This window comes from Oncorhynchus kisutch, linkage group LG7 (assembly GCF_002021735.2).
Source record: "Oncorhynchus kisutch isolate 150728-3 linkage group LG7, Okis_V2, whole genome shotgun sequence".
In the NCBI taxonomy this organism is placed as follows: domain Eukaryota; kingdom Metazoa; phylum Chordata; class Actinopteri; order Salmoniformes; family Salmonidae; genus Oncorhynchus; species Oncorhynchus kisutch.
This window is the reverse complement of record NC_034180.2, coordinates 29,406,094-29,426,429: the sequence shown is the minus strand read 5'-3', so window position 1 is coordinate 29,426,429 and position 20,336 is coordinate 29,406,094. Positions and strand designations below refer to the sequence as shown.

The 20,336-nt window shown below is 42.8% G+C and overlaps 1 protein-coding gene across 1 annotated transcript in view; it reads right to left on the bottom strand.

Moving 5' to 3' along the window:
- Positions 1-275: 275 nt before the first annotated feature.
- LOC109893912 (leucine-rich repeat and immunoglobulin-like domain-containing nogo receptor-interacting protein 2) overlaps positions 276-20,336 on the bottom strand; it is a 33,957-nt gene continuing 13,896 nt past the window's right edge. Inside the window, exon 2 of the mRNA XM_020487114.2 lies at positions 276-3,444. Within this exon, the coding sequence (XP_020342703.1) occupies positions 1,538-3,373 (1,836 nt within the window). The 5' untranslated portion in view covers positions 3,374-3,444 and the 3' untranslated portion in view covers positions 276-1,537. The remainder of the gene's footprint in view (positions 3,445-20,336) is intronic.

The window sequence follows — 20,336 nt, the reverse complement described above, 5'->3', positions numbered from 1 at the left end:
TGGTTTTAGAAGAGCGCTGAATTAAACATCTGGTGGGAAAACAATATATACCCATTTGTCATCTTTCCTTGGCCTGCGTCATAGGATCGCTACAACAACCTATCTATATCCTTGCAACAACACACCACGTGTTAGTTTCTAGTTTACATTTAGCTAAGGAGTCTGCACATCTTTGGTTCGCTATTACCCTATCATACAGTTTAGGCATATGACGTCAAGTAAAAATTTAAGTACTGATATGTCTTGGAAATGACAAAATATTAATGACCACATGAAGCTGTATGATTACGATTTATTTCCGTTTGAAAATATACCCATAAATTTATCATATGAAAACATTTAAACAACCTTTAACATTGTATCACAACTGGATCACACATGTTGACACCTAAATCCCCGCTTTTACAAAGAGTTGCCCTTAATGTTATTCTTTTAATACACATTTTTTTTCAACAGTTAAAACATTTCCACAAAAACACCACAACTTTCAAATGCCATCAATGAAATACCCAGAAACCTATTTTAACCCAAGAGAGGCCTCGGGACATGCCAGCTTGAAGCATTGGGGCCAAAGAAAAATGAGAGGGGATAGAATACAACCCATAACTCACCAGGCTGAGATTTGTCCTGTTCAAAGGGGACATTGGCCAGTAAATCTTTGCTAGTGTCTAGTCTAGTCACTGACTGTTTATTTTACATTACATCAGGGGATTTTGCTGGCAGGAAAATCTGCAATTGATTTATAATGTAATAAAAGGGGATTTAACATAAGATATTTATCTTCTGAGTTTTTTTCCAAGCAATAACCAAAATTCTCAGCTGCTACTATTTCTTCAGCAGGAAGATACCTTGAGTTCTTCTAGTGCTTTTAGCTGAAATCCCACTTGAAGTTGTAAATATCGTGTGTATACATTTTTCTTGAGTTGAAGCTCGAGTTGCCAAAATCCCGCTATGCATATCTTGAGGTGGTACAAAGAGGAACAATGGCCTACTTGAAAATATTTATGAAGCAGGTCTCTTGGATATTGTTCGTAGTGATTTGCATGTGCATACAAACATACGTAACACTACATTTTACTCAACAAACACACCTGCTGCTTAGATGGTTATTAGACACAATTTTCTCCAGACATGACAGAGCAATGACAGCTCCACTGTCATCTCAACTTCTCCCTTGTCACTCCCAGAGACTTCCTTTCTCACCTTGGTGTCACGCCGAGTCTACAACATCATTAGTCATCACATCACCAGCGTAGCACAGGCTCAGCGCTGTATCACTGCCTCACTCTCATTGATATGTGGGCTATATAGTATTATATCCAGTGTATTGTATGATAACATCATTTTATATAAACAATTCCACAGTATCATATATCACTATTATATCAACATGTCCACTGAATCACTAGATCACCTTCATATCAACACCACTATATCGGTACATCACTTTCATTTTCACAACTCCACTGTATCAAAGAAAACTTTGAAAATGATATGCACTGTATTTTGTTTGTTACTATCATATGTGTTTGTAAATTTAAATCATTTTCATGTTGACTCGTCTGGGCCCGCTTGTTTCATTTGCCTCTGCTGCTGTCCCATTCGATTTGCGGGGAACGTACTCAATGTCGAAGTTGCTCTTGTGCCTTCCCTTCCCACGACTCCAGGCAAACAGGAGGAGGAAACAGAAGATGACCACGCCCAGGAAAGACAGGCAGCCCATGGCTGTGGAGATGATGATGGTCTTCAGGTCTATGGGGTTTGTCATATTGTACAGGAGGGTGCCGTTGGCCCAGGTCCCGTTGGAGTCCGCCAGGAGTCCGCTCTTGTTGGTGTAGAGCGATCTATCGCTGATGCCCAGGCTCTTCACAGCCAGCGAGGCTGACATGCTGGCATTGCCCGCCGCATTACTGGCCACACACAGGTACACACCATTGTCGTGCAGCTCCGCAGCCTTAATCTCCAGGGTGCCGTTGGTATGGACTGTCACCCTCCCGGTGCTTTTGGCTGTGACATAGCGTCTGTGTGGCGTCACCCAGGCCATGGATGGCCGTGGAGCCCCGTCTGCTATGCAGTTGAGCCAGACAGGCTGCCCCTCTTCTGTCAGCAGCAGCTGGGTGGTGTTGGGCCCGATCCGTGGCTTGGTGCAGGTCACATACCGTGACACCAGCGGCTCCTTGAGGTCCCGCAAGGGTTTCCCACGGATGCGCTCAGGGGCACTGCACTCGGGCTGGGGATCAGGGAGCTGCAGCAAGGGTGGCTTCCGGCCACTCAGCAGCCATAGGAGCCGGCAGTCGCACACCAGAGGGTTCCCCCCCATAAGCAGCGTCTGCAGGCTGTCAGGGGACGCAAACACAGCTTGCTCCACAGAGTCCAGCTGGTTGTGCGACACATCCAACATGCGCAGGTTTGGTAGTGCCAGGAAGGCCAGGGGTTCAATGTAAGCCAGCTGAGCCCCTCGCAGGTGCAACTCCTGCAGTCGCGGAAGTTTGTCTAGCACCCCTTGCTGGATGTGCTGGATGCGGCAGAAGGATAAGTTTAGGTGCGTGAGGTAGGGCAGGTTGCGTAGAGCAGTGCCGGGAAAAGAGGACAGGTTAGTGTTGGTGACGGTGAGTGTGGTGAGGTTGAGACCGTGTAGCGACAGAGCGGGGAAGACTTCCAGCCAGGGCCAGTAGTCAATCTCCAGGTGGCGAAGGTGGGGAAGTCTTTTGAAGGAGTAGGGCTTCAGGGCACCAATGCCCAGGTGGCGCAGGCGGAGTTCCACCAGGCTGTGTAGGTGCCCCAGGGCATCAGTGGGCACAACAGTCAGGTTGCAGCGCTCCAGGGTGAGGCTCTGTAGGCCCAGCAGGCCAGTAAAGGCCCTCTGGGAGATGAACACCAGCTCATTGTCACCCACCTCCAGAGACATCAGCCTCCGAAGGTCCTGGAAGCCGTGGTCCAGCAGCACCACCAACCGGTTGTGGCTGAGGTCCAGACTGGTGAGGTTAGCCAGGCCAGAGAGCACACCGGCGGGGACCAGCTGGAGGAGGTTGCTGTGGAAGTTCAGCGAGCGCAGGGAAAGCTGAAATTTGAAGGAGCCCGGTTCGACCACGCCTATCAGGTTATCGCTGAGGTCTAGATCCTCAAGCTGTAGAAAGGAGGAGAAGTTGTCCGGTGTAATGCTCCGCAGTTTGTTCTTGCTCAGATCCAGAAGCCGAGTCTCAATGGGGATGCCCTCGGGGATGGTAGGCAGTCTTTTGCGGTGGCAGCTGACTGACTTGGTCTGGGCGGAGCAGTCGCAGCGAGCGGGGCAACCCAGGACGCAGCTAACCAGCAAGAGCAGTACAGCCCCGCCCAGAAGAGGGTAGCAGTGGTACAGGGCAGAGCGCCGCATGACTTTTACCCACGCTGCCCTCTGTCACGGCACAGCTTGGTATCCATGCAGACCACCATCACGGTACAGCCCTGCAGCACAAAAACACACACAAAGAGAAGCACATTAGAATATCTAATATTATTTTTCATGCAAAATAGCACTGTTTTTATTAAAAAAAGCTTTACTGCCAACAAAGCTTTCCCCCTGCTGCTTTCTTTCCCCCCACCTTCCGTCACTCTTCATCTGTTCCCCATCTCTTGCTCTCACTCCATCCTTTCTAACACTTTCTTTCCTATTCTTTCCACACTATCAACACTTTTTTCCTTTATCAGCAGATTTTTGTCAAATGAAATTCAAATCAAATCAAGTGCATCAAGTGCATTGACACAAAAATGTGCTATGACGTTCAGCTGCATCAGAATAGGACATGGTATCACAGGAGCACATTGTTACAATGCTTGTGGCCAGGACTGACCCTGGTCGGACCTCAGAGACGAGGCAGAGACCCTATTGGATATGCAAGGAGGCGGGAGACGGGAGTTGAACCAGGGGCTGCTCTGTTCCCACAGGAAGAAAATAGAAGGATAGGGAAGAAAATGCCTCCTGGTCAACAGGTTGTTGGCATAGTAAAATAAACTAATAAACTAACACAAAACCATGTCGAGGTGAGCAGATGGTAAGCACAAAGACAGACATACGTGCACATTTCCGCTGAGGTGAGTGACACATTCACTGAAAAGATGGAGTGAGTACGCACATACGCACGTCATGCACACACGCAAAAACACACACAGCGCTCATCCCTCTCCCCGACTCTGAAGAGCTGCACTCTGGTGTCTTCACTACCATCTTTCTCTCTTTCCCACCCTTTCGCTCTCCCTTATTATATATCTCACTCTTTTCAGTATCTATCTGTCTCTCTGTCTCTCTTTCTCTCTTTGCTTCTGCTACTCTACTGTTCTCTTGTCCTCTGGTCCTCCCTTCTCACACATCTTCCTCACACCTTTTCTCTCTCTCGCCGTCATTGCCCTGGAAGAAGCCCCATTCTCTATATTCTCCAATCCCCACGGGCTGTGTTTTATCGATTGTGACACAGACACATCAGATACCAGGAATGTAGCCTTTTACAAAGAGCAGGCCGTTGCCATAGCAACCACAAACCCTCCCTCCCATCCGCTCTATGTGGTCTGCCAATCAAATTAATGAAAAAAAAGAGGACTCGTTTTTAATATTCTCAAGGTCTGCACAAAACATGCATTGAATATATTTAAAATCTCTGCTTCATTAACACGCAAGCGTCGAGGTTACAGTGTCTCAACTGTCAGCCTGCTTGGTTATTTGTCGAGCTGTCTGATTGCCTACCCGTCTGCTGGTCTGTTAAGTATCTCTGGGTATCTATCTGCCTTTCTTCAAGCCTGTCTGGGTCTGGGTCTTCTTATCCCTCTGCCTTTACCTATCGGGTACCTGTCTGTCTGTCTGTCTGTTTCTGTATGTGAGTGTGTGTCTGTTTGTGTGCCAATCAGTCTTTCCGACAATCTGTCAGTGAGACTAAGTCTGTGTCTGTATCTGTCTCTATCAGTCTCTCAAGTTACCTGTCTATCTGTCTCTCTGCTGGTGTATCTATTGGTCTGTACAGTATGTCAATTAGTCAGTCTTTCTGACAGGATGCCAGTGTGCTTGGTCTGGTCTGGCACATCCTTACTCCCTTGAAACTATGCCAGAATGTTTGTTGCCACTTTGGACCACTAGAATTGTTGGACAATGGAGAACAACCCTGAGAAGTCTGGATAAGAAGAGAAGGGTGAGGGGTCATTCAGAAGTACAGACCTACAAAGTATAGAGCTTTTTAGGATAAGAGACGCAGTTGGATTTGATATGCAGTTAAACTGTAGAAAATCTGACAGGCGAATGAAAGCCTAGGATAGACGCATGAGTCACGGTGGGAGAGAGGAAGAGAGAGAGGGACAAAATAAACAGGAAATATAAGAAATTATGAAATTACGAAAAAAGCCTGTGCTAGATTGGGTAAAAGCCTAATTTGCCTGCTGAGTTTGTCGTTTATACACGCAACACAAGTTAAAATGAAAGGAGACTTTTAAACTTTTTAAATTATACTATATGAGTGCACATTCACTGACTGTGTTATTGTTCATAGAGACAACTCATGTTCACTTAGTTTAATCTTGCATATTCACTTGCTTTACTTTCAATTGTTAAATTTTTCAGTGTTCATACAAACTCAATATAAGACATACTGAATATGTATAAAGAGATATATGAATACTGTGTATTAATATACTGTGTTCTTCACATACTGTAGTTCATTCTAATATATGTACTACAAGACATTACCTTTTTGTTACACTGCTTATACACACTGCGTGTTTATATACTGGATTCTTGACATAGCTCACTGTAATATATACAGTACCATTCCAAAGTTTGGACCACCTACTCATTCAAGGGTTTTTCTTTTTTTTTAGATTGTAGAATAATAGTGAAGACATCAAAACTATGAAACACATATGGAATCATGTAGTAACCAAAAAGTGTTACGCAAATCAAAATATATTTTATATTTGAGATTCTTCAAAGGAGCCACACTGTACCTTATAACGACAGCTTTGCACACTCGTGGCATTGAAGGTAGACCTTGAAATACATCCACAGGTACACCTTCAATTGACTCAAAACATGTCAATTGGCCTATCAGAAGCTTCTAAAGCCATGACATCATTTTCTGGATTTTTCCAAGCTGTTTAAAGGCACAGTCAACTTAGTATGTAAACTTCTGACCCACTGGAATTGTGATACAGTGAATTATAAGTGAAATAATCTGTCTGTAGACAATCGTTGGAAAAATGACTTGTGTCATGCACAAAGTAGATGTCCTAACCGACTTGCCAAAACTATAGTTTGTTAACAAGACATTTGTGGAATGGTTGAAAAACTAGTTTTAATGACTCCATCTTAAGTGTATGTAAACTTCCGACTTCAACTGTATATATACAGTAATTTTTCCAAAAATGGTTCTTAAAATTCTTAAAATAAAGTGGTGATCTTAACTGACCTAAGACAGGGCATTTTTACTAGGATTAAATGTCAGGAATTGTGAAAAACAGAGTTTAAATGTTTTTGGCTAAGGTGTATGTAAACTTCCGACTTCAACTGTATATATACTGCTGTAGTATCATTCGTACTATATACACTGCTCAAAAACATAAAGGGAACACTTAAACAACACAATGTAACTCCAAGTCAATCACACTTCTGTGAAATCAAACTGTCCACTTAGGAAGCAACACTGATTGACAATACATTTCACATGCTGTTGTACAAATGGAATAGACAACAGGTGGAAATTATAGGCAATTAGCAAGACATCCCCCAATAAGGAGTGGTTCTGCAGGTGGTGACCACAGACCACTTCTCAGTCCCTATGCTTCTTGCCTGATGTTTTGGTCACTTTTGAATGCTGGCGGTGCTTTCACTCTAGTGGTAGCATGAGACGGAGTCTACAACCCACAGAAGTGGCTCAGGTAGTGCAGCTCATCCAGGATGGCACATCAATGCAAGCTGTGGCAAGAAGGTTTGCTGTGTCTGTCAGCGTAGTGTCCAGAGCATGGAGGCTCTACCAAAGACAGGCCAGTACATCAGGAGATGTGGAGGAGGCCGTAGGAGGGCAACAACCCAGCAGCAGGACCGCTACCTACGCCTTTGTGCAAGGAGGAGCAGGAGGAGCACTGCCAGAGCCCTGCAAAATGACCTCCAGCAGGCCACAAATGTGCATGTGTCTGCTCAAACGGTCAGAAACAGACCCCATGAGGGTGGTATGAGGGCCCGACGTCCACAGGTGGGGGTTGTGCTTACAGCCCAACACTGTGCAGGACGTTTGGCATTTGCCAGAGAACACCAAGATTGGCAAATTCGCCTCTGGCGCCCTGTGCTCTTCACAGATGAAAGCAGGTTCACACTGAGCACGTGACAGACGTGACAGAGTCTGGAGACGCATTTCTTTGGGGGGCCGCACAGCCCTCCATGTGCACGCCAGAGGTAGCCTGACTGCCATTAGGTACCGAGATGAGATCCTCAGACCCCTTGTGAGACCATATGCTGGTGCGGTTGGCCCTGGGTTCCTCCTAATGCAAGACAATGCTAGACCTCATGTGGCTGGAGTGTGTCAGCAGTTCCTGCAAGAGGAATGATGCTATGGACTGGCCCGCCCGTTCCCCAGACCTGAATCCAATTGAGCACATCTGGGACATCATGTCTCACTCCATCCACCAACGCCACATTACACCACAGACTGTCCAGGAGTTGGCGGATGCTTTAGTCCAGGTCTGGGAGGAGATCTCTCAGGAAACCATCCGCCACCTCATCAGGAGCATGCCCAGGCGTTGTAGGGAGGTCATACAGGTACGTGGAGGCCACACACACTACTGAGCCTCATTTTGACTTGTTTTAAGGACATTACATCAAAGTTGGATCAGCCTGTAGCGTGGTTTTCCACTTTAATTTTGAGTGTGACTCCAAATCCAGACCTCCATGGGTTGATCAATTTGATTTCCATTGATCATTTTTGTGTGATTTTGTTGTCAGCACATTCAACTATGTAAAGAAAAAAGTATTTAATGAGAATATTTCATTCATTCAGATCTAGGATGTGTTATTTTAGTGTTCCCTTTATTTTTTTGAGCAGTGTATTTTGGTGTATATACTGTTATTTGGTTTGCTAACTGGATTTGATCTGACATTCTTGATTTCTTGTTTCTCGATTTTTATTAGTTATTATTGTGTACTTGTTTGACAGTTTACTACGCTGTTAGGAGCTAGTAACACAAGCGTTTCGCACCAGCTATAACATCTGCTAAATGGTGTATGTGACCAATACATTTTGACTTGATTTGATTTACTCTCAGAACCGCCTCTCCATTTTCTGTGGTTATCAATCCATATCCACTCAATTCCAGATCAGTTACATGACCAGCCAATTAGTGGTTGTGTTTTCTCTTTTTCTGACACAAGTGTACAATGCATGAGAGCACAAGGAGATCCCAATTATTGAATTAGAATGAATGTTCACCAGCCATGTTTAATTATTGATTTACAAGCCATTATTTTGGAATTGTCACGCCCTGATCTGTTTCACCTGTCCTTGTGATTGTCTCCACTTATTTTCCCCGGTGTATTTATCCCTGTGTTCCCGTCTCATCTCTGTGCCAGTTCGTCTTGTGTGTTCAAGACAACCAGCATGTTTTTCTTGTGCTTCTGCTTTTTCTATTCTCTTTTTGCTAGTCCTCCTGGTTTTGACCCCTGTTTCTGGACTGCCTGACCATTTTGGCTGGCTTGACCTCGAACCTGCCTGCCGCTCTGTACCTCCTGGACTCTGAACTGGTTTTGACCTTTCACCTGTCCACGACCATTCCCTTGCCTACCCTCTTGGATTATAATAAATATCAAAGACTCAAACCATCTGCCTTCCGTGTCTGCATCTGGGTCTCGCCTTGTACCAGTATAGATGTAACTTGCGTGCCTCGGACTTGCTGGAGGGTATTTATTAGACCCATGTTCTGCCTTGCATGATATATGCAGCAATGTGGTATTATCATGCACAATAGGGCGATTTCCTGCTTACAGAGAACCACAATAATAACATTTAAAGACTGACACTGTTGGCGCTTCACATTGTGGGCTTGCCTCCAGAGAGGGCGCAAATCGGGAAGAGCCAATAGTGACCGTCTTGGCAGATTTTAAGTTTGTTTTCGTTGCTCATCCCGTTAAATGATGATGTCATATTGCTAAGTGTGTCTTTGATACTAGTATTACAGACAGAAGTGTGGTGCATGTTTCATCTATGATGTTATTCTACCCACCCTGTCATTGATCTAAATAAATGTATACACAAGCATTGGGAGAATTGCATTCTCTACAGACAGAAGCACTTCTTTGTTGTATTCACAAAAAGTGAAGTCCAAAGTACATTTCAGGGCCAAAAGTATGTGGACTCCAGCTCATCAAACATCTCATTCCAAAATCATGGGCATTAATATGTAGTTGTTCCCCTCTTTGCTGCTATAATAGCCTCCACTCTTCCTGGAAGGCTTTCCACTAGATGCTGGAACATTGCTGCGGGGACTTGTTTCCATTCAGCCACAAGAGCATTAGTTTGGCCAGGCACAAATGTTGGGCGATTAGGCCTGCCTGGCAGTCGGCGATCCAATTCGTCTAAAAGATGTTTGATGGGGTTGAAGTCAGGGCTCTGCGCAGTCCAGTCAAGTTCTTCCACACCAATCTCGACAAACCATTTCTGTTTTTGACTGCTGTTTTTGACCGCTGCAACTCTGTTGCCACAAAGTTGGAAACACAGAATCGTCTAGAATGTCATTGTATGCTGTAGCTTTAAGATTTCCCAAACTATGAAAAACAGCCCCAGGCCATTATTCCTCCTCTACCAAACTGAACGGTTTCCACTATGCATTGGGGCAGGTAGCGTTCTCCTGGCATCCACCAAACCCAGAAATGTCTGTTGGCCTGCCAGATGGTGAAGCGTGATTCATCACTCCAGAAAACGCATTTACACTGCTCCAGAGTCCAATGGCGGAGAGCTTTACACCACTCCAGCCGACACTTGGCATTTTGCATGGTGATCTTAGGCTTGTGTTTAGCTGCTCAGCCATAGAAACCCATTTCATAAAGCTCCCGACGAACAGTTCTTGTGCTGATGTTGCTTCCAGAGGCAGTTTGGAAAGCGTTAGTGAGTGTTGCAACCGAGGACAGATGATTTTTACGATGCTACGTGCTTCAGCACTCGGCGGTCTAGTTCTGTGAGCATGTGCGGCCTACTACTTCACGGATGAGCTATTGTTGACCCTGGATGTTTCCACTTCACAATAACAGCACTTACAGTGACCAGGGCAGCTTTAGAATATAATAAATTTGACGAACTTCTATGACTTCTTTGGACACTGTTAACAAACCTCCAAAACGAGCTTCAATGCCATATAACACTCCTTCTGTGGCCTCCAACTGTTCTTAAATGCTAATCAAATGAAATGCATGCTCTTCAACCGAACGCTGCCCGCACCCACCCGCCCGACTCGCATCACTACTCTGCACGGTTCTGACGTAGAATATGTGGACAACTACAAATAACTACATGTCTGGTTAGAAGGTAAACTCCTTCCAGACTCACATTAAGCATCTCCAATCCAAAGTTAAATCTAGAATCGGCTTCCTATTTCGCAACAAAGCATCCTTCACTCATGCTGCCAAACATACCCTTGTAAAACTGACTATCCTACCGACCCTTGACTTCGGCGATGTGATTTACAAAATAGCCTCCAACACTCTACTCAGCAAATTGGATGCAGTCTATCACAGTGCCATCCGTTTTGTCACCAAAGCCCCATATACTACCACCACTGCGACCTGTATGCTCTCGTTGGCTGGTCCTCACTGCATATTTGTTGCCAAACCCACTGGCTCCATGTCATCTATAAGTATGTGCTTGGTAAAGCTCCACCTTATCTCAGCTCACTGGTCACCATAGCAACACCCACCCGTAGCATGCGCTCCAGCAGGTATATTTCACTGGTCAACCCCAAAGCCAACACCTCCTTTAGCCACCTTTCCTTCCAGTTCTCTGCTGCCAATGACTGGAACGAATTGCAAAAATCCCTGAAGTTGGAGACTTATATCTCCCTCACTAACTTTAAGCATCATCTGTCAGAGCAGCTTATCGATTACTGCAGCTGTACACAGCTCATCTGTAAATAGCCCATCCAACCAACTACCTACCTCATCCCCATATTTGTTTTGTTTTTCTGCTCTTTTGCACACTAGTAATTCTACGTTGAAAGTCACTTAGCTCTTCAGTAAGGCCATTCTACTGCCAATGTTTGTCTATGGAGATTGCATGACTGTGTGCTCGATTCTATACACCTGTCAGCAACGGGTGTGGCTGAAATAGCCAAATCCACCAATTTGAAGGGGTGTCCACATACTTTTGTATATTTAGTGTGTATAGTTTTGGTCTGGACTGTAGTTATGAACAGCTTTTATATTTGGTTAACCCCTTGCTTTTGCTATTTATTTTCTTACATTTGTCCCACAATTATTGTGGTCACATACTACAGAGCACACAATATTTATGCATAGTGAAGTCTCAGAATGAGATGATTGCACATGAGAGAGTTCACATGTATGCATTTAGCGCAGCGACTTGAGCAGAACCCATTACATGTTCTGCATGATAACACACATTTGCCTTGCTGACTTGGAGTGAGACGTCATTGGGCTAGACATAATAATATGTTGTGTTCACTTACTGTATAATAGAGATGAACTGCACACATTTACTAACCAATTACTGAGCATTTAGATTAATTTAACAACGGTGATTTAACTGTTCAACTGTAATTTAACAACGGTTTTAGGTCATTTAATAACTGTTTATAAGAATGGTCACCAATATAGTGGAACTACTATCCATGCAATATATATTCTGCAGAGACAATGCAAGCATAAAAAACCCAGATTGTACAGTATATATAGGTATTTGTGCTTGTGTATGAGACCACATTCCCAGACATCAAATCAAATCAAATTGTATTTGTCACATGCGCCGAATACAACAGGTGTAGACCTTACCGTGAAATGCTTATTACAAGCCCTTAACCAACAATGCAGTTCAAGAAATAGAGTTATGAAAATACTTACTAAATAAACTAAAGTGATTTATTTTTTAAGTGACACAACAAAATTACATAACAATGATGAGGCTATATACAGGGGGTACCGGTACCGAGTCAATGTGCGGGGGTACAAGTTAGTCAAGGTCATTTGTAAAGTGACTATGCATAGATAATAAACAGCGAGTAGCAGCAGTGGAAAAACCTATGGGGGACCGGGGTCAATGTAAAATAGTCAGGGTGGCCATTTGATTAGTTGTTCAGCAGTTTTATGGCTTGGGGGTAGAAGCTGTTAAGGAGACTTTTGGTCCTAGACTTGGCGCTCCGGTACCGTGCAGTAGGAGAGAGAACAGACTTGCGTGACTGGAGTCTTTGACAATTATTTGAGCCTTCCTCTGACACCGCCTAGTATATACTGTAGGTCCTGGATGTCAGGAAACTTGTTCCCAGTGATGTACTGGGCCGTACACACTACCTTGTGTAGCGCCTTACGGTCAGATGTTTAGGAGTTGCCATACCAGGCTTGGGGGTAGATCGTCCAGTTTGTTTTCCAATGATTGCACATTGGCCAATAATACGTAGGGAAGTGGTGGTTTACCAATTCGTCTGCAAATTCTTACAAGGCACCCCGCCCTCCTCCCCCTTTTCCTAGGTCTTTTCTTCACGCTGTGACGGGGATTTGGGCCTTGTCTTGACAAAGCAGTATATCCTTTGCGTCGGGCTCATTAAACATCTTCGTCCAGTTCGAGGTGAGTAATCGCTGTTCTGATGTCCAGAAGCTTTTTTCGGTCATAAGAGACGGTAGCAGCAACATTATGTACAAAATGAGTTACAAACAATGCGAAGAAACAAACAAAATAGCACAGTTGCTTAGGATCCTGTAAAATGGCAGCCATACCCTCCGGCGCCATTATACCAAAATATGATTGCTTCGGAAATTGCAAACAGCAATTTAATGTCCTGCAGAGTGCAAATGTCATCCAGGTTATCATGAGGCTGTTGAGATTTCGCAGTTGATCTGTACGCTTCTGTGCTAATTAGTGTTTGTGCATTCTGAACTTGGCCAATTAAACAGCTCCTTTCTGCACCACTAGACCTGCATGCTCTCAAGCACTGTTGTAGAGTTATCAACTCAGCAGTCTCACTCTCTCTCTTTCTCTCTTTCTCTCTCTCATACAGCACTGTGGGTTACAAGGTCTGTTGCATATGGCTTACAGTGCCCCTAATTTTTGGATTCAAAGACACAAACCAAATATTTGTCTGTTGTTGTTTTCCTTAGGGGATGGGTGATCAAGGGTTATGAGCAAATGGACTTAAAAGGGAATTTTGTGCTCAAAAGCAAAGCATTACACATACATAAGCACTGCAAAAATATTCACAAGTGCTCATGGATGCTTAAGTCTAGTCTACCAGCACAGGTCGACATGGAGCATGTCCTACTCACCTGATGCAAGCCTGATGCAAGTAATTATATGATGCAGTAGACCATACAGGGTGCTTGCATGACAGTTTTGCTATTTATATTCTCTCCAGAGAGCAGTTACAATAATGATACAAATAAATCAGGCTGCGTGTAATGTATGGTTGAAAAGATGGTGTTTTTATTTCAATGGTAGCTTAGGTTCCAGCAACAGAGATCATCAGATTTTCACTGGTGTGTCGACTGGCACTACATTTTCCCACCAATCTTGTCCGGGTGTTCTGTTGAATGCCACATTTTTTTCACATCCAGCTTGTTGCTTTTAAATCAAGTGTTACTTGAAGGACACTCTGCGTATTAGGTTTCTCTCTAATTTTAGTCTCAGAAGGTAGAACTCATCCATTTTTCATGTTATATACCGTCACTGTTTCATAGAGCTCACTTTCTTTCTAACCCACTTGAGGCTCATCTTTAAATAGATGCCACACCCAAAGATTCACCACCTTTCTAAAACCACACAGAGTATTGATTCATACAGAGACCGTTAACAGAGGTACAGTATGTAGCATGAAACATTATTATAATGGATTTAAAAGTCCTATAAAATGTAACTTGATGTTCAGGGGAGTCATGCACTCCAAAGGGGGCACAAAGTATGTGAGATTGGCTGGGGGGGGGGGGGGGGGTCCGGGAGGGGGGTCATAAATTAGAGAATGTTGCATTATTCAATTACCTGAAACATATTTTTCCTGCAATCTAGAGACATAATCATTTTGCTTAATTCTATGTGAAAAAATATTTATATTTTTCTACATTCGGAATCTAAGCATACCTCTTGAGCTGTCTGTATCCTCCTGACTGGTGGTTCTTAAAAATTTATATATAAGTCAAAGATTTGGACACCATCTACTCATTCAAAGGTTTTTCTTAATTTTGTATTATTTTCTACATTGCATAGTAATAGTGAAGACATCAAAACTATAAAATAACAAATATAGAATCATGTAGTAACCAAAAAAGTGTTAAACAAATCAAAATATTTTTTATATTTGAGATTCTTCAAAGTAGCCACCCTTTGCCTTGATGACAGCTTTGCACACTCTTGGTATTCTCTTAACCAGCTTCATGAGGTAGTCACCTGGAATGCATTTCAATTAACACGTGTGCCTTGTTAAGTTCATTTGTGGAATTTCTTTACTTCTTAATGCGTTTGAGCCAATCAGTTGTATTGTGACAAGGTAGGGGGGTATACAGAAGATAGTCCTATCCCACTGTTTGTTGGTGACACTGTCAGTGATTTATTTAGAATTCAAGGCAGACTTAACCAGCATGGCTACCACAGCGTTCTGCAGTGATCCGGCATCCCATCTGGTTTGCACTTTGTGGGACTATCATTTAATTTTCAAGAGGACAATGACCCAACACAGCATCATGTTGTGGGGGTGCTTTGCTGCAGAAGGGACAGGTGCACGTTAACAAAATAGATGGCGCCATGAGAAAGGAAAATTACGTGGATATATTGAAGCAACATCTCAAGACATCAGTCAAGAAGTTAAAGCTTGGTCGCAAATGGGTCTTCCAAATGGACAATGACCCCAAGCATACTTCCAAAGTTGTGGCAAAATGGCTTAAGGACAACAAAGTGAAGGTATTGGAGTGGCCATCACAAAGCCCTGAAATCAATCCTATAGAAAATGTGTGGGCAGACCTGAAAAAGCATGTGTGAGCAAGGAGGCCTACAAACCTGACTCAGTTACACCAGCTCTGTCAGGAGGAATTGGACAAAATTCACCCAATTTATTGTGGGAAGCTTGTGGAATGCTACCCGAAACGTTTGAACCAAGTTAAACAATTTGAAGGCAATCCTACCAAATACTAATTGAGTGTATGTTAACTTCTGACCCCCTGGGAATGTGATGAAATAAATTAAAGCTGAAATAAATCATTCTCTCTACTATTATTCTGACATTTCACATTCTTAAAATAAAGTGGTGATCCTAACTGACCTAAAACAGGGCATTTTTACTAGGATTAAATGTCAGGAATTGTGAAAAACAGAGTTTAAATGTATTTGGCTAAGGTGTATGTAAACTTCCGACTTCAACTGTATATGCTTCTCTGCATCTCTGCAAAACTCTGGGTAAAGATTGAAAGGAATGTGAGTCTTATTTAGTACATTTAGTTATTGGTGCTTTTATAACGTCTACCAACCTTGCCAGCAGGCATGCCAGCTAAGATAGTTAGACAAGCTAGCTACTCTAGCTTGACAACCTGAAATTGCTTCTTGATAGCTAGTTATGAGTTGGGGAAATTGGGAAACTATCTGTGTTAGCTAAGTCTCCTTCATAAAAGTGCTAGGTGGCTATTACAGAGAAAGAACAACAATTAATTCAAACATTTAACAGGACAAATCTGAGGGGACACGTGCCCCTGTGCCCCCTATGGGCATGAATATTGCCATTTGCAGCCCGAAACAGCAGTGAAATATTGTAATATGATATGCTTCCTTAAAGGCTTTGTGTCTGTAACTGTCAACATAAACTGACAGAGAAAGATGACAGATAGGGATCCTTTCAAAGGTCAAGTGTTAACATACATCTATTCAGAGGCTATAAAAATAAAAAAGGAGAGGAAAAACCTCTTTAAAGCGCACTCTCTCCTTGTTGTCAACATTTTTATGGTTCCCACTGAGCCCTGGGGAGACATTTGTAATACATGCGTGGAAGGCTGTTGCAATTATGTGGTGACATATTGATCCAAACTATTGACCACCAAAGTTCGGTGTTATGAGATTCAACAGTGGATTCCTAGGATTTCAAAGGAAATGAGAACAAGGGAAATATATCATGGCTTGTTCATCCAATATTAATTGTTCCAAGAACTCCTCATGCAAGATGCTTGGCTGTGAACGTCTTCAGTGCAGTGCCTCTATGTTATTTCAAATCATGTAACATTGGTTGAATAACATATGATGATGAAAGAAGTTACTTTTATGGTGAATGTAGATTTACTGAAAATATGAATAAATACAGTGCTTAACTACAGTGCATTCGGAAAGTATTCAGACCCACATTCCACATTTTGTTACATTACAGCCTTATTCTAAAATGTATTAAATAGTCAATCTGCACACAATACCCCATAATGACAAAGCAGAAACAGGTTTTTAGAATTATTTGCAAATGTATATATTTTTTTATTTGAGGCACCTTTGGCAGCAATTACAGCCTCAAGTCTTCTTGGGTATGACGCTACAAGCGTGGCACACCTGTATTTGGGGAGTGTCTCCCATTTTATCTGCAGATCCTCTCAAGCTCTGTCAGGTTGGATGGGGAGAGTCGCTGCACAGCTATTTTCAGGTCTCTCCAGAAATGTTAGATTGGATTCAAGACGGGCTCTGGCTGGACCACTCAAGGACATTCAGAGACTTGTCCCTGAAGCCACTCCTGCGTTGTCTTGGCTGTGTGCTCCCCACAGCATGATGCTGCCACCACCATGCTTCACCGTAGGGATGGTTTTGGCCAGGTGATGAGCAGTGCCTGGTTTCCTCCAGACGTAACGCTTGGCATTCAGGCCAAAGAGTTAAATCTTGGTTTCATCAGACCAGAGAATCTTGCTTCTTATGGTCTGAGAGTCCTTTAGGTGCCTTTTGGCAAACTCCAAGCGGGCTGTCATGTGCCTTTTACTGAGGAGTGGCTTCTGTCCGGCCACTCTACCATAAAGGTCTGATTAGTGGAGTAATGCAGAGATGGTTGTCCTTCTGGAAGGTTCTCCCATCTCCACAGATGAACTCTGGAGCTCTGTCAGAGTGAACATCGGGTTTTTGGTCACCTCCGTGACCAAGATCTTTCTTCCCTGATTGCTCAGTTTGGCCGGGCGGCCATCTCTAGGAAGAGTCTTGGTTGTTCCAAACTTCTTCCATTGAAGAATGATGGAGGCCACTGTGTTCTTCGGGACCTTCAATGCTGCAGAAATGTTTCGGTAGCCTTCCCCAGATCTATGCCTCAACACAATCCTGTCTCAGAGCTCTACAGACAATTCCTTCGACCTCATGGCTTGGTTTTTGCTCTGACATTCACTGTCACCTGTGGACCTTATATAGACAGTTCTGTGCCTTTCCAAATCATGTTCAGTATGGGGTATTGTGTGTAGATTGATGAGGGGGAAATGTTTTATTGTTTTTAGAATAAGGCTGTAATGTAAAATAATGTGGAAAAAGTGAAGGGATCTGAATACTTTCCAAATGCACCTTAAATACATCCATTAATGTATTATTTTATTTTGCCTATTTCATTGTCAAGGAGGCTTGCATGCTATCCACAATACACTGGCATTCTTGCATGTCATCCATGGAAAATCCATAGATCTTCATTTTTTGATATGCTGACAACCCTCCTTTGAATTATCACAATGGCTGCCAGATAAAAACAGGAAGTCCTTTGGAGCGACTGGCCCTGGTTCCCGGCATGCTCATGTTTTATTCCTGAAGAGTTCCATCAGACTTGTGCCAAGGGATTAAGCAGTCCTCACTGGCACTGAATCGTATCGAAGGATTAGCACTCTCCCCTGTCACCAAATCATACCAAGGGATTAGCAGCTTGTACTGTCACAGAATTTGGCCTGACTGGCTTCAATTATTATTCTCTGTGTGAAAACCACGTTGACATGGGGAGTAGGGAAAGACAACCACTTCTGTTGTTTCTCTGTCACTGCTTGGCAGGTTAGCCTAATACTCAACGTTGGAATAAATGTTTCAGTTCCACTTCACTTGAAGTGAATGAATGCCCACATTATTCTATTGTATGCCCTGTAGGCTATTATGTCATTTGGCACTATATGATTTAGCCCTACTGTAAGTTATTGGCCTACGGGTGTGACTGACGTCAAACTGAAGCAAGACATTTAAATAAAGAATGGAACATCTCTATACCCTTTTCTCACTATAGTGCCAACCTGACTTGTACAGTTCTGGCTCAGATCTGTTCTTTCCATATTGCCCTTTTCAGTATGGTTCATAAACTATTACTATATCTGTCACTCTGAAACTGTGCCTTAAGGTAAAGAAAAAGCAACAATTACCATTGATCCAGATTTCTACCAAAAAGCTCAAAAATAACGAGCCTTGATTCACTGTGCCTGATAATTAACTTTTTGGTTTACAGTGGGTGTGCTGTCTATCTTTAATTTAATTTGATCAAATTAGTATGCCTCATTGCTTGCCAGAGATATCTGGTATTTACAAGGTGTAGATTGCATGGTGTATATAGGATGAATGTATAATTAGAATTAACTGTGGTGGCCATCTCGCTCGCTATATACAGTATTTGTGGTAATCTTATAAAGTAATCCAGTGCCTATTCAGTTCTTCCCAATGAAGTTTTGGAAGATAGTAAATTAAGTCATGTAGATTATTCTTTAAAAAGTTGTCTAGGGCCTGTTTAGCTGGGTTTCTCAACTCCATGATATACATTATACCATCTCAATTGATCAGGAATTATTGGATTCCTTGACAAAGATGAGCAAAAAAGACTGTATAAAATAAATAATACAAATACTGGGCTATTGTATATTGTATGCTTCAAACAATCTATCTAGGGGTGAAAATGATTATTATTCAATACTCCAGCACCATCCCCTTGCAAGTATAACAACACTGAGCCTTTTTCTCAAATGTTTTATGAGATTGAAAAACACACTGGGAGGGATCTTAGACCATTCCTCCATACATAATCTTTCCAGATCCTTGATATCCTTTGTCTGCCCTTATGGATTGCCCTCTTAAATTCAAACCACAGGTTTTCAATGGTGGTTCAAGTCCGTAGATTGAGATGGTCATTGCAAAATGTTGATTTTGTGGTCCATTAACCATTTCTTTGTGGATGTAGATGTATGCTTGGGGTCATTGTCTTGCTGGAAGAATCAGTTGCGGCCAAGTTTCAGCCTCCTGGCAGAGGCAACCAGGTTTTTGGCTAAAATGTTCCGATACTTTGTAAAGTAAATTTAGCTGTTGACCTTAACAAGGGCCCCAGGAACAGTTTAAATAAAATATCCCCAAAACATCAAAGATCCACCACCATATTTCACAGTAGGGATGAGGTATTTTCTGCATATGCATCGTTCTTTCTAAGGCCAAACCAACCACTGGTGTGTGTGACCAAATAGCTCTATTTTCATGTCATCTGACCATAACACTGCCTGGTTTTTGCTCAACGTCATTGGCACTATGCACCGAAGCAATGGTCATATGACACGAAAATAGAGGTATTTGGCCACGCACACCAGCAGTGCATTTGGCCTTCAAAAGAACAATGCATATGCAGAAAATCCCTCATCCCTTCTGTAAAATATGGTTATGGATCTTTGATGTAATTTTTATGAGCATACAATATAGCTCAGTATACACTACCATTCAAAAGTTTGGGGTCACTTAGAAATGTTCTTGTCTTCCATGATAACATTCATTAAATTAATTGAAAATGAATAGGAAATATAGTCAAGACGTTGACAAGGATATAAATAATGATTTTTTATTGAAATAATAATTGTGTCCTTCAAACTTTGCTTTCGTCAAATAATCTTCCATTTGTTGCAATTACAGCCTTGTAGACCTTTGGCATTCTACTTGTCAATTTGTTGAAGTAATCTGAAGAGATTTCACCCCATGCTTCCTGAAGCATCTCCCACAAATTGGATTGGCTTGATGGGCACTTCTTACGTACTATACGGTCATGCTGCTCCCACAACAGCTCAATAGGGTTGAGATCCAGGGACTGTGATGGCCACTCCATTATAGACAGAATACCAGCTGACTGCTTCTTCCCTAAATAGTTCTTGCATAGTTTGGAGCTGTGCTATGGGTCATTGTCCTGTT